The sequence below is a fragment of the Anolis carolinensis genome, chromosome 1, assembly GCF_035594765.1.
Source record: "Anolis carolinensis isolate JA03-04 chromosome 1, rAnoCar3.1.pri, whole genome shotgun sequence".
NCBI lineage: Eukaryota > Metazoa > Chordata > Lepidosauria > Squamata > Dactyloidae > Anolis > Anolis carolinensis.
In genome coordinates, this window is record NC_085841.1 from 310069994 (window position 1) to 310084425 (window position 14432).

The following is a 14432-nucleotide window of genomic DNA, read 5'->3' on the forward strand; positions in this document are numbered from 1 at the left end:
CTGCCCTGGAGACTAGGACACGGAACAATGGTTTTAAACTACAGGAAAGGAGATTCCACCTGAACATCAGGAAGAACTTTCTCACTGTGAGAGCTGTTTGGCAGTGGAACTCTCTGCCCCAGACTGTGGTGGAGGCTCCTTCTTCGGAGGCTTTTAAGCAGAGGCTGGATGGCCATCTGTCAGGCTGCTTTGAATGTGATATTCCTGTTTCTTGGCAGGGGGTTGGACTGGATGGCCCATGAGGTCTCTTCTAACTATTATTCTATGATGGTATGATTGTATGATTCCATCTACATGTTTTTCGCCAGCAGTTCTCTGCAGCTTTAGCCAAGAATGGCCAATGGTGAAGAACTATAAGAATTGTAGTCCACAAAACATCTGAAGAATCACAGTTATCCACTCCAGACCTAGATTTTTTAAATTCAGTAATATAATCCAAGATCATTTTCTAGAATGATTCAGAACTTTGAACTTACTTTGAGCGCTTTGTAGATAACACCAGGAGGCCGAGGGGAGCGTGTGGTATTGTTTTCTAGCTGCTGCTCCACAGTGTGCCTGAGTCCAGCGAAATCGGTTGGGGGATTCTGTGTCCTTATTCCTTTGTAATGGATCGAGCTGAAGGCCTCAGGGAAGAGATTGAGTTTCCGAAATCGTTCCTGGATCAACTTCTCAGGAACCTCAGAAGGGTGATCTAAATATATGAAGCAGTTTGTTAAAACACGGCATTCTTCTTAGCTATGTAGAATTTCAATCAGGAGTGAAGAACTTTGGCAGACTGAGCCAGAGTCAGATTGTGAAAACTGCCTAAAACAGCAAGAAAATGTTCAAAGACATTTGGTTTTGAAAAGGGAATTTTAGAGGGTGTTAAAGTACATGAGGTTCCTGGGAACAATTTAATAGGTATAGTGTCACAATTGCGGGAGTCTAGTCAAGGCAATTTCTCTTTTTCTTACAGAGAAGACAGTTGGGGGCACAAAAACTGCTTTGGAGACAGTATGCAGTGCACCACTGATGCACTGAGATGGGGCATTCTAGTCCTCCCGAATCACATTTTCCTTCAGGGTCCACATAATACTAGATCTATGAATGACATCATCACTTGAAGAGCCATAAACAATTATCCCCAAGTTTCACTCACATGCCATGCAGAGATCTGACTTTCTTTTAAATAGATAAAAACAGATAGAACAAAATAATTCACCACCCAACAAACAGATAAACACACACGCGTATTTGCTACTGATGTATGGAACTTATTGAAACAAAAAAGGCCCATGTGATTTTGGAGCAAACTATATTAGAAATCCAGTGTGGTCAGAAAATATATCGCAGCATATTTAGAGCAACACGGGGGGAAAAGATCCTGGTGAATGAAAATTGATTGAGTTAGAAATGAAATAGTCAAAGGTATGCTGCAAATATCTAAAAACAGATCCTGAAGGACATTTCTTATATGAAATTTTGATGTCTATGCTCTAAAAATGAATTCATGGAAAATAGAAGAGCAGAGGCAAATGATTATGGGTTTTTTTTCTGATATACACCTACCTGAAAAAGATCCCATTAAACTCAGTAAGGCAGGGCTGGGGGTGAAATCTGCACCCCTTCAGATGTTAATAAACTAGTACCATCACCCTTACCATCCCTTTCCATTGGCCAAGCTACAGGCTTTCTAGTCCTGCTACAGTGCTTACTTCTGAGCAAACATGTAAAACAGAAACTTAAGAGTTGAAGGGGATTTCCAGGACCATCTGGTCCAACTCTTGCCTGTAGGAATATATAAATACACTTCTAAATGGTGCCCATCCAACTCCAGTTTAAAGACCTCTAAAGAAGGTGAGTTCAATACCCTTTGAGGAAGTTGAATCAATTGTTAAAGTGTTCTTACAGTACAGATTATCTTCCTAATTATCTCAGTCATCCATCTCTTATAACAAGTGATTCCCAAACTTTAGTCCTCCAGGTGTTTTGTTCTTCAGTTTCCAGAAGATCCAGTTAACTTGTTCAACAGGCTGGAATTGTGGAAACTGAAGTCCAAAACCAGTGTCTTATAACATGCACTGTTAACATATAAAAATACTGGAAAGATAATGGGATGCCATTTTTTCTTCTCAACTGACATTCATTCAGTCATTCTTTTTCACCTAGTACTGAGTACTCCAAGATCACAATATAATTGAAAATAGACACAACTAAAACACTGTGATTTAGAAACATAAGAGATTATCATATTAAAACAACAAATAAATGTTAAACAATTTAAAAGCATATTTTAAAACCAGCATGCACTCATTCAAAGCCCCTTCTGCATTAACAATTAAAATTGACAATAATCTACCTGGACAAAATAGTCTTTGCCTGACAGTTTAAGGACAACCTCAGTTTCATCAGTTTCTTGTTAAAAGGGAGTTTTATACCCAAGGAGCAGACACAGAGCAAGATCTCACCCACCACACATACCAATGAGGGCAGTGGGACAGAGAGAAGGACCTCCCCTGAAAATCCAACAACTCAGTGGGCTCATAACAGCATTCAGGATCATCTCCCATATAGTGGAAAGTAACTCAGGAATCAAACCCTAAATCTTTCCCACAGTGATACTGAAATTCAACTCCCATATAACTCAATCAGCATGACCAATTATCAGTTATGATTGAAGCTATAGTCCAACATAGTCTGATGGGCCACAAGTTCTCCATCCTGCACTTTCAGATGCAACCCAAAGTCATCCACGTTGCAGCTATATGTGTCCATTAGGTTTCCATCAACTCACCTGCACCCAATAACTGTGTGTACACTGTCTCATGGAAGATGATAACTCCTGGACCCAAAGTAGACAGTGGAACATCTAGACCACAACGGGCTGTGGTTGCCTTTAGCTCCTTGGTGAAGTGCTTTAGGTAGGCCTCTGATGCATCTCCAAGAAATTTGAAGAGATCATTGTGAAGTCTATCAGCATGAGTGCGGTAGATGATGAGGTCTGAAATAGCCAAGACCTTCAGAAGCAACCGGGTCCTCTGGCTTAAGTTCACGGTGGCCCCAAGGAGGCCCTCTGTGTCAATCACCACCATTCTGTGGACAGGATCATAGGCTGCCCAGACTCCTACTGTACAAGACTCCTGCGCTGGTGATGTTTTAAAGACCTCTCGGCCATAGAAAAAAGTGTGGTTAAGTGTGTGAGATTTTCCATCGCCTGTGTTCCCAAAAATAGACACCACCTTTACGTGTTGGTCAGGCTTGCAGTCCAATTTTCTTATAAATTCTTCTTCATTTTCCACCTTTCAACACAAGAAAAAGAAGACTGTATGAGAGTCTTGCAACAGCAAGAGCTAAACGACTGAAGCTTTGTCACTTCAGAGAACTGACTGGTAACCCCAAGAGACACTGAGTTTAGCTTGTAATGCTTAGAGCCTGACAAAACCCTAATGTAGAATCTTGCAAGAACACCTCTCTTTATGCAGCCTTGCTATTTGTACTCAAACATGCAATCATCAAGATATTATTCTCAACCTATCATAAAGGCAGAGGTGAAACAGCTAATCAGATACATAACATAATCAATGTATATAGATCCATGCTTTTATCTTGAGGTGTTCTTGAATATCAGTGATCTCACTACCTCAAGTACTCCATTGTGCATTTATGCCTGAGGCTCAAAGTGGTTCTCCATTAATGCATCTAAAGAAGAGAACTGTAATCCACAAAATACCATACTAAAATAAAAATTAATTTTCAAGGTACAACAAGACTTCCCTCTTGTTTTTATACTAAAGCAGATTAGCATGGGCTTCTTTTTGCAAACTATCCTAAACTGTACTTAATGTGTGATTTCAAAGTTCAGAGCATCCCTGGATACACTTGAAGTCTCTGATGAGCTTCCAACATCTTTAAGTTGAATATTCTACCCACATTCATGTGTACATGAATACTACTTAATGTAATTGTAGAATTGATGTCTCCTTGTATGTGGAGAGTTATCCTATGTTCAAGTGAGCATGTGAAGAATGTCCCTTCAGATCTACCCGCATAACCTGTCAAAGCATGTAGAAGGCACAGTTTGGGGGTTTTTTTTAACTATCCAGTAAAGTTACCGGTACTTTTAAAATTATTCCCAGACTCCCTCAATTAAAGTACCCCAAAAAGGAATTATCTCTAGCTCTCCTCCTATAGACATGACATCACCAACAATGAATACACACTGAATAATTTAACCAGCAGCATTGAATATCATATACATTTTAATCCTGTTGAGGAACTTCATTATTTGACAAGGTTTTAGCTGAGAAAAAATTAAAGACATTGAATATCCAGAGTAAAGGGTTCTCTACTTTTCAGAGTAGACTCACTCTTCAATTTTAGGCTGGTGGACTATTAAGTTCACCTTTGTTTTATGGACATGGCTCTTTTCTGGTACTCAAAAAAACTGCTACATGCCAAGATTATCCTGAAGCCAACAAAACTAACCCGCACAAGAATGTTAATATATTCTATCCTTTCCAAGGATGCCACACCTCAGCAACAGAGGAAAACACCTACCTGGATGGATGAATGGCTTTACTCTGTTTTAGCATCCCTAGCCATATGATTCAGTTACTAAAAGCGGTAACTACTATAAGTAGTAACACTGGTCCCATGGTTCCTATCATTAAAATGAACCAGACAACTTTCAGAGCAATTCTGCTTTCTATTTTGGTGTAAGAAAATGGAGATCAATTGATAGAGATATTGCTATTGCTTTCCCCTCGCCTTGACTACAACAGACAAGAGGAAATTAACGACAGTAGCATTAAGGCTGCACCATTCCTACTGACATCTCAGGAAAAGAAGGATATAGTTGTCCGCTGAACATATTATTGTCTCCAGATTTTTGGGGAGAACATATCTGGCCAAGCACCTATGCTAGCAAAACTTTCTGCCAAGCCATTTGATTCACTTCTGATGATGTGTTATCCACTATCACATTTCCACCTCTGTCAGAAGAGCAATATTTATGCAGCTGTCTATGGTCCATCAAGTAGCTTTTCACTTGACCTCAACAAAATCCTTCATGACAGAGTATTTCTTGGGGTGTATCTACACTGTAGAAATAATGCAATTTGACACAACTTTAACTGCCCAGGCTCGGTGCCATGGCATCCCAGGAGTTCAGGTCTTCAAGGTCTTTAACCCTCTCTGACAAAGAATGGAGGTTCCCCACCAAACTATAAATCCAATGATTCCATAGCATTGAGCCATAGCCATTAAAATAGTGTCAAACTGAATTCTTTCTACAGAGTAGATGCAACCTTAGTCATTTTTTGTAGTTTGACACTGAAGGGCATATAAGGTTTTCTCGAGAGTGAGCCTATGTCTCTAGGACTTTAAACCACATACTTCATTTCGGTGTGTTGTGGCAGGGAAAGGAGTATCATATAATTGGTGTTGTGCATTGTCTTTCCCATTTACAGTGTCAATTTGACTTTAACAATGAGATAAAGCATTATAGTTTTGACTTAAAGCTCATAATAAGTAAATCTCGCCAGCTAATTTTTGGAGCAGAGGCTCCTGCCTTGTAAACACAATTTAACAGGTGAAGCTGCCACTGATATACAGCAGAAGCAGCAAGAAATGTTTCACCTAATATGTTTCTATCTTGTGGCATTACAGGGGTGGGGAAAAAGTTTTCATGATTCACAAGATATTTTGAAAACAGCATTAGAGATGAAAAGTAGAATATTCAAACCAGGCAGGAGTATGGGGAAAACAGCTGCATCTGCATTTTCTTTGGCACTATGAGACACTCCAGCTTGCAAACTGGCAACCTTAATTGACTCAACTGCTAGGGATCCCCTTACGTGCCACAACTATATTTACTGGAAAATGGAATGAGCAACAGATGTGCTAAAGCCATGACAGACAGCTGGATGCTAATTTTAAAAAAGCAATGCTGGCAACTGAAGATAGTCTTAAAACCAAACCACTGGGTGGAGCTCTTGGTACTGACTGGTGTCAACATTGATATACTTAGCAGCACTAGTTGCATAAGAAAACATCTTGTTAATGAATGGTGCAACACAAAGCAACAAGGAAGTTATGAAAAGCAAAACAGAAAACTAAGGCTCCAATCCTGAAGGCATTCACCTCCAAATACATATGCATTGCTAAACACTCTTTCATCTCCAGTTGCATCATAAAGCACTCCTTTATTTATCCAGCTTTTTTCTCTTTTGAGTCAAAACAGCTTATAACTATGGAACGCCCTTCCAAATGATGTCAGGCAGGCAGACAATTAAAAAACAAAACATGAAAATAAATGTTTGTTACATCAGGAATGGAAAGTAAATCATTTTCATTTGAGGACTGTGAAAGTCCATTGTTCTTTTGCGATCTTATTTTGTCAACTGAACATTCTTGTGTAACATAAATATCAACATAAAATGCTATAACACTGTGAAATTATTAAATGTTAAAAACCAATGATTGCCAAGGCGCAGGAAAAGTGAAAAATGTGAATAGGAAACATTATTTAACCTGGAAAAACACTTCTCTAGCAATGTCTAGTTTTTCCAGAGTTCTACAATCAGCTTCGGCTGGACACTAACTATGGAATCATGCTGGAGGGCCTACAAATGTTCAGAGAAGAGTTCTCACTAAAAAATTCTGGGTCTTCCGATGTGACTCATAGACTTACTCTTGAGGAGCAAAGATTCCTAGAGAGAGTTTATTAATCAGCTTCACAATTAAGCAAATCCACAAAATTTAAACCCGCAAATGTGAAGGGCAGACTGCAGTTATTTTTCTCTTTCAGGGCGCGAGGGTTTTGGCAGCTAGACTAGATGATCTCACAAGTTACCATTCCTAACTGATACCAGGAACAAAAACCCGCCTAGGGCTAATTATCAAAAGTGTTTACTTGCCCGATTTCTTCCCCTTCCTCATGCCAAATAGGTCAGTTATCTCCTGCTGCAGAACGCAGACTAAAGGCATAATGATGTGTAAAGCTTAACTGCCAAGATCTTGTAAGGTTCAGAAAATACTACATTCAGTCTGAAGCAGTACAGAACAGCAGTACAGAACAGATAAAAAGATAATTATTTCACCATAAGCGAAATAATTGGACCAGAGGCTCAAATTCAGCGAAGGGTGTAACAGGGTATAAAATGAGGGTATTGCCATTCCAAAAAAGGATTCTGCTTCCCAAATGTTGTTTTTTTTATCTCCAAATTTGTAGCATTACTCAAAGTAAGACACTGAAAATCCTTTACATCTAGAACTCTTTCACATCTAGAACTCTTATATTCTGTGTCCTCATTCTGTCAGTAGCTTTGCCTGCCCACTTTTCTTTGGACACCTAAACTGTGTTTTAAGGTACAAGGCTAGCAATTTGAGAACAAAAGAAAATTCCATTTGAAAGGGACAGAATTCTTCTGATTCTCCCAGATCAAGCCAGACAGCAAACCATCTGTCAGTTTTCATTTAGAGGCTCCACATATCTTGGCACAGTTTAATTTAACAGAAATGACTCACAAAACTTGCAATTCAAATACATTATGGCCCCTGTATCTACAAGACAAGTATTCATGTTTCACACATTTTCTAGGTCCTCCAACATGACTTTATGGAATTTTGGGCCAAGAGTCACTTGTTATAATTCAGTTTTGTGTAACTACAAGAAGTCCAATAACATTTACCCTTGTATCCGTGGGAGATATGTTACCAAACTTCGCATAGGTACACAAAACTGTGGATAATAGTGAACTCCATTATACTGTAACTAGAGTTCAGATATCCTAGTAGCCAGACCCATAGTTTGCTCTGGTTAAACCAACCAGAGCTAGAGCAGCCAAAGGTGCCACTACTTCCTGAGATATCAGATCAAGCCAAACACATTTCCCTGCCTGCATAGAGTAACTATATCCCAAAATCTATGGCTTTTGTAATGTAAATTCAAAATGGAAACATGTAGGGGGGAAAACATTTCCGTGCAATCTATGAAAGAGCCTGTATGTTTGCACGCCATTTACTGTGTCAGACTAAGAGTTTGGTCTCTTATCTTACAAGTCTGGACACTGTGCAAAGAACTGCAAAAGAAGTGTAATGATAGGACATATTTCCCGCAAAACTAGAGATGGGCAACTGGTGGCCCTTCAGATGTTTTGGTCTGCAGCTCCCATAACACCTCTGCCTTAGCTATACTGACTCAGACTTGGGAGCTACAGTCCACTGACATCGAGAAGACTACAAATTGCTCATTTATGCTCAATACCATGTTGCCTTGATCCAAGCAATACCATGTTGTCTTGCTCAATACCATGTTGTCTTGATTTCCCATTAGCCCATCTACCCTGTACTTTTCAAAACCCACTATTTTCTGTGTTTTTCACACCTACACAGTCATTTTTACCTGGATCTCTTCTGTTTCATCCACCAACAGGAAGCTTACAACCTTTTCAGTCATCTTCTTCCTCTTGGTCTCTTCATCCATCCCTTCCTCTGCCTCCTGCTCCTGAGCTTTGCCACAGTGGTATACAGTAATGGGGTGTTTCCTCTTGTTTCCACCGGCATGAGTCCTCTTCTGGCACTCTAGACACAGGTTAATTTTGCACGCTTGGCACCTTACAGCGGCTCTCTGCCTGGAATTTGCAATATTGTTCTGCATGATATTCCCACTGGCAACCTTGCAGGCATCACAGTACGGGACATGGCCAGCTTTAATTCGGGTCCGTTCGTGGTTCCGTAGCCTTTCCTGCCTATGAAGCTCTTCTTCACACCGCTGGCACTGCAGGCTTCCACACTCATCGCATTCGAAGCTGGCTTCATCAGTGCCACTGCAAGCATAACTTTCCTGGCACAATAGAGCTGTATTCAGTCCCTTATCTGCTGTTGGAGGCTGGGCACTCATATTTTGAAACTTATATAATTTTATAAAACTATGTATTTTTTTAAAAAAAAATCAAAACAAGATATGTATATTAGTTCCCCAAATTAAAATTAGTATTTTGAAATGAGTGCCTTTCCTAATGCATGATCCGTCTTGATTCTCCCTCCTGTAATGTTAGAATGAGTTCATGATATGAAAGTGCAATTGTGTGTGTATGCTTCCGAAATGTAAACGCTGCAAGTTTTCAAAATGAACGATAGGCCTAAGTAAATCCCAAACTGAATGTCACAATGAAATTAGGTACACGTACAAAATACAGTATGATGTGTTTCTAAAATGTAAACCAGACCTTTTCCCTCAAGTACCTGCAAAAGAAAGAGAAAGTGGAAAGAGAGAGATAAAATAGTCAGTACATAAAGTTCAATCCGTTGCTTCCTCACATAGTTTGGCTCCTCCCTCAGAATATAAAGCAATTGTAAGCACTCCTCATATCTAAAATAAATTATTTCTTTGTCAAATTTTAGAAATGCAGCCTCTTCAAAATCTCTATTTTAGCTGTTACTATACCTGAAAAAAATTACTTCGAGGTCAAGAATAAAGTAGCCAGTGGGGCTTTGCAACTTTAATCATACACACTTCACTCCAGCTGAATTATGTTAAATATTTATAAGCCTCATATCTGGACCATGTTCAGTGACACAATTAAGCAAATGAACATAGGATCGCAACCTTCTAAGCAATTTTGTAAACAAATATCAGAGTGAACCACATCAAAGCTTAATGGGGTTTTGAAACTCTACCAATGGCTAGGAGCTTGTTTTACAGCGGCAATAACCTTCATTTTTACCTGTCAGTAAGGATCATGTTGTTATATTATTATTATAATCATCATAATCATCATCATCATCATTTCATTGTTTTTAGAACTGTTCACTGCTATGGGTCTTGTTATGAGAGAAAACTAGCATATAAATAAATACAATAATAATAATAATAATTTAAGAAATTGGTTGCTGTGAGTTTTCCAGGCTGTATGGCCATATTCCAGAAGCATTCTCTCCTGATGGTTTGCCCACATCTATGGCATCCTCACAGGTTGTGAGGTGTGTTGGAAACTAGGCAACTGAGGTTTAGATATCTGCAGAATGTCCAGAGTGGGAGAAAGAACTCATGTCTACTTGAGGCAAATGTGAATGTTGCAAATTGGTCACCTTGGCTTTTCAGCTTCTTTATTTACTGTCCTTTATTTACAAGTCAGACTACATAGAGAAGCCATTGAAATCCACAAGCATGTGGACAATTTCAACACAAAGGAGGAAACCATGAAAACGAACAAAATCTGGCTACCAGTACAAAAAAGCTCTAAAATCAGGACAGTAAATAAAGGATACCACTCAGAAAACAAAAATTTCAGACATGAATCAAGGAGGGTCAGCTAATGCCTCCCAACAAAGGATTCCTCCAGGCAGGAAGCAGCCAAGCTTTGAAGCTGAAAGGTTATTCAATGCTGATCAAGCTGGCCAATTGCAAGAGTTCTTTCTCCCAGCCTGAACATTCCAGATATATAAACCTCACTTGCCTAGTTTCCAATATACCTCACAACCTCTGGGGATGCCTGCCATAAAAGTGGTTGTAAGAGTGGTCCAGTATTTCTGTGTTCTCAAATAATATGTTGTGTCCAGGTTGATTCCTCTGAGGATGCCTGCCATAAATGTGGGCGAAACACCAGGAGAGAATGCTTCTGGAACATGGCCATACAGCCTGGGAAACGCACAGCAACCCAGTGATTCCGGCCATGAAAGCCTTCGACAACACTTATTTTATTGTTGTTTTTAGGACTGTTCACTGCTGAGTCTTGTTATGAAGGAAAAAGCAACATATAAACACAACAAAAACAACAAGAAATGTTTAATCCAGCAAGACTGGGTGCAAAAAGGTGCCCAGGACATACTTACACTTGTGGCTCACTTCAAACCCAGTAAATAGTTCCCATATCAGTATAATCGAAATAAATACGAATGAGCAAATCCATATCTAACAGATGGCTCACTGAAGTTACTTTAAGCACAAGAGATTACAAAAATGACTAAGTGTTATTGTGCGTGGAGTAGCAGGTCTTCCTATAAACAAGACTATTTGGGGGATGGAAGAGGTAAAAGAATAAAGAGAGATGACAAACCATGCCTGGGAAGGAAACAGGCCGATCTATTGTTTACAAAACAGCAGGCTCCTTTCTTTCTTCCTTGCTTGCTTCCTTCTCCTCCTCTTCCTCCCTGCAAGTCTGAGTGACTAAGTCATCCGCGCACAGTCTCCTCCTCTCGGCAGCAAAGGAGGGGAGAGGCGAGTCCTTCTTTCCCCGCAGAGGACCCGGGAGCGCCTGGAGCCCCCAGGAGAGGGATCGGGATCCGGACCAGTCCCAAGCCCTTCTCCCCCTTCCTCCCTTGTTGTCACTGAGGATCAGCTGATGGCAGGAAACTTCAGGGTTATTTTTCCCCCCTCAGACAGGAAGGTGAGCCGTCGAGGAGGGGAAGAAGAAGAAAGACCCGCTGCATTGTGGGAACTGTAGTCTTCGGGGCCTGTTATGCTGGCGCACTCAGAAGGGGGAGAGAACTGCCAACCCGCATAGGAGCGGCCGGAAGAAGAGGAGGCAAGCCGCAAGGCATGTCGGGAAGTGTAGTTTCGAAACTGACCTCAGGGCGGGGGATGTTTTTGCATGAGTGTGTCGTGTAACGGGATAGAGCCGCGCTGGGGAACTTGCAGCATTCAAGGAATCATAGCGATCTATCTATGATACTGACCTATTTATAAGAGTGATGTATTTATGGAATAAATTATGAGTGCTAAATTATAGATTTTAAAAGTATTTTAAAATTACTAAAATCCTACGTTTTGTATAAATTTCAGATATACAGTAGAGTCTCGCTTATCCAAGCCACTGGATTATCCAAGCCATTTTTGTAGTCAATGTTTTCAATATATCATGATATTTTGGTGCTAAATTCGTAAATACAGTAATTACAACATAACATTACTGAGTATTGAACTACCCTTTCTGTCAAATTTGTTGTATAACATGATGTTTTGGTATTGAATTTGTAAAATCATAACCTAATTTGATGTTTAATAGGCTTTTTCTGAATCCCTCCTTATTATCCAAGATATTCGCTTATCCAAGCTTCTGCCGGCCCGTTTAGCTTGGATAAGTGAGACTCTACTGTATGTGCTGGTTGTTTTAGTATGTATTGATTGTATGTGTTGATGTTTCCCCTGGGTTGTGTGTAAAATGTAATATACTAGCTGTGCCCAGCCACGCGTTGCTGTGGCGAAGTATGGTGGTGTGGGAAATAAAGTGGTAGTTAAGGTAAAGGGTAAAGGTTTTACCTTACATTAAGTCCTTTATAAATGGGTTATATAGCTGTGTGGAAGGGCCTTGAGTCTACACTGCCATATAATCCAGTTAAAATCAGATAATCTGTATTTTATAGGCAGTGTGGAAGAGGCCTAAGTGAGGCCTAATTCTGCCTGTCCCCTGGGCTGAGTGGGTTGCTGGGAGATCAAGTGGGCGGAGCTTAGCCTTCTAACTGGCAGCAATTGGATAAAAACAATTCTTCCTCTCCCTCTAATTAGAACTTTATTTTTCTTTTCTTTTTCTTATATGAACGTAGAGGCATGGATGAGGGGTTGTGCTGCCAAATTTAGTGTTTTTGGGATGTGTAGTTTTGTTGTTTTGTCCTAGGCCAAAAATTTCATTACTATATATATATATATATATATATATATATATATATATATATATATTGTTCTTCCTCATCTATGGATGCCTCCACACCAGGCCTGGGCAAACTTGGGCCCTCCAGGTGTTTTGGACTTCAACTCTTCCCGTTCCTCAGCCTCAGGCCCCTCAGGAAAGGGCCTGAGGTTGTGAGGAATGGCGGGAGTTGTAGTCCAAAACACCTGGAGGGCCCAAGTTTGCCCAGGCCTGATCTACACTGTAGAATTAATGCAGTTTGACACCACTTTAACTGCCATGGCTCAATGCTATGAGGTCTTGGGAATTGTAGTTTTCCAAGGCTTTATCTGTCATAGAGTGCTGTTGCCCTATAGAACTTCAACTTCCAGAGCTATGGTAGTTAAAGTGGTATCAAACTGCATTAAATCCACAGTGTAGATGCACCTCATGCTGGAAGTGTGTGTGTCACCTGTTGATTTATAGTAACACTAGCTGTGCCCGGCCACGCGTTGCTGGGGCGAAGTATGGTGGTATGGAAATAAAGTATTGAGGAATTGGTGGTAGTTAAGGTAAAGGGTATTCCCCCGACATTAAGTCTAGTCGTGTCCGACTCTGGGGGTTGGTGCTCATCTCCATTTCTAAGCTGAAGAGCCAGTGTTGTCTGTAGACACCTCCAAGGTCATGTGGCCACTGCATGGAGCACCGTTACCTTCCTGCCGGAGCAGTACCTATTGATCTACTCACATTTGCATGTTTCCGAACTTCTGGGTTGGCAGAAGCTGGGGCTAACAGTGGGGGCTCAGACCACTCCCACCATTCCAATCTGCGACCTTTCGGTCCGCAAGTTCAGCAGCTCAGCGCTTTAACACGCTGCGCCACCAGGGGATATTATTTCCTAAAGCTTGTTAATATACAATATTTCTGATTGTTCCTCTTTTGTCTGTTGGAGGCTGCAATTAGCCAAAATGATTAGCATGTAATGGCCTTTCAGCTTGAAAGCCTGGCTGCTTCCTCCCTGGGGGAATTTTTTGTTGGGAGGTGTTAGCTGGCCCTGATTGTTTCCTGTCTGGAATTCCCTTGTTTTCATAGTGTTGTCCTTTGCGATATTTTATGTGCTTCTACTGTCTATGTAGATGAAGAAGTACCAATATGCAGTGCTTGAGCACACACACTCAAAAAAAAAAAAAGGCAGTGGCCGTCAGAAAACAGGATTTGCCAGACTTTGGTGATGGGAATACTTTGTTGGGAGGTGTTAGCTGGCTCTGACTGTTTTCTATCTGGAATTCCCCTGTTTTCTGAGTGTTGTTCTTTATTTAGTGTTCTGATTTTAGAGATTGTATTGTTCTGTTTTATTATAACACAGTAATTTTTATATATTTTGATTTTAGTGTTTTTGAAAACTTGGAGCAAGATTGTGTTCAATTTCATGGTTCACAGCAACACAATAATAATATTAATAATGATAGTAATAATAATGACTTTGGTAATACACATTGCTTCTCTCCCTTCTCGGCTTCCTTTCTGGAAGACTCCTTTCTTGGGAGGTGTTAGCTGGCCCTGATTGTTTCCTTTCTGGAATTCCCAATTTCCCTGCGTTCAGAGTGCTGCTCTTTATTTACTGTCCTGGTTTTAGAGATTATATTTTTCTGTATTATTATACCACAGTAATTATTACACATTATATTTATAATCTTATATTATCTGCTTAGAACTGGATTATATGAGGTCCCTTCTACACGGCTACTGGATGGCATCTGTCTGTATCAGAAACTAGACCTGATGTGTTCTAGCCTGCGCAATTTTCTAAATCAGCGCCCCAAATAACCAAACCAAATCTAAAGT

General features: G+C 40.3%; 1 protein-coding gene across 3 annotated transcripts in view; it reads right to left on the bottom strand.

The window, feature by feature from the left end:
* Positions 1-14432, bottom strand: part of zfyve1 (zinc finger FYVE-type containing 1) — a 37682-nt gene that overhangs the window by 17240 nt on the left and 6010 nt on the right. Inside the window, exons 1-4 of one of the 3 annotated variants that reach the window (XM_003214522.4) lie at positions 11040-11381; positions 8384-9225; positions 2774-3278; positions 477-691 (exon numbers count right to left, since the gene is read on the bottom strand). In XM_003214522.4, the coding sequence (XP_003214570.1) occupies positions 477-691; positions 2774-3278; positions 8384-8881 (1218 nt within the window). In that variant the 5' untranslated portion in view covers positions 8882-9225; positions 11040-11381. Of the gene's footprint in view, positions 1-476; positions 692-2773; positions 3279-8383; positions 9226-11039; positions 11382-14432 lie in introns of those variants that run through there. The other 2 variants (XM_008103880.3, XM_008103895.3) reach the window with 2 other exon arrangements.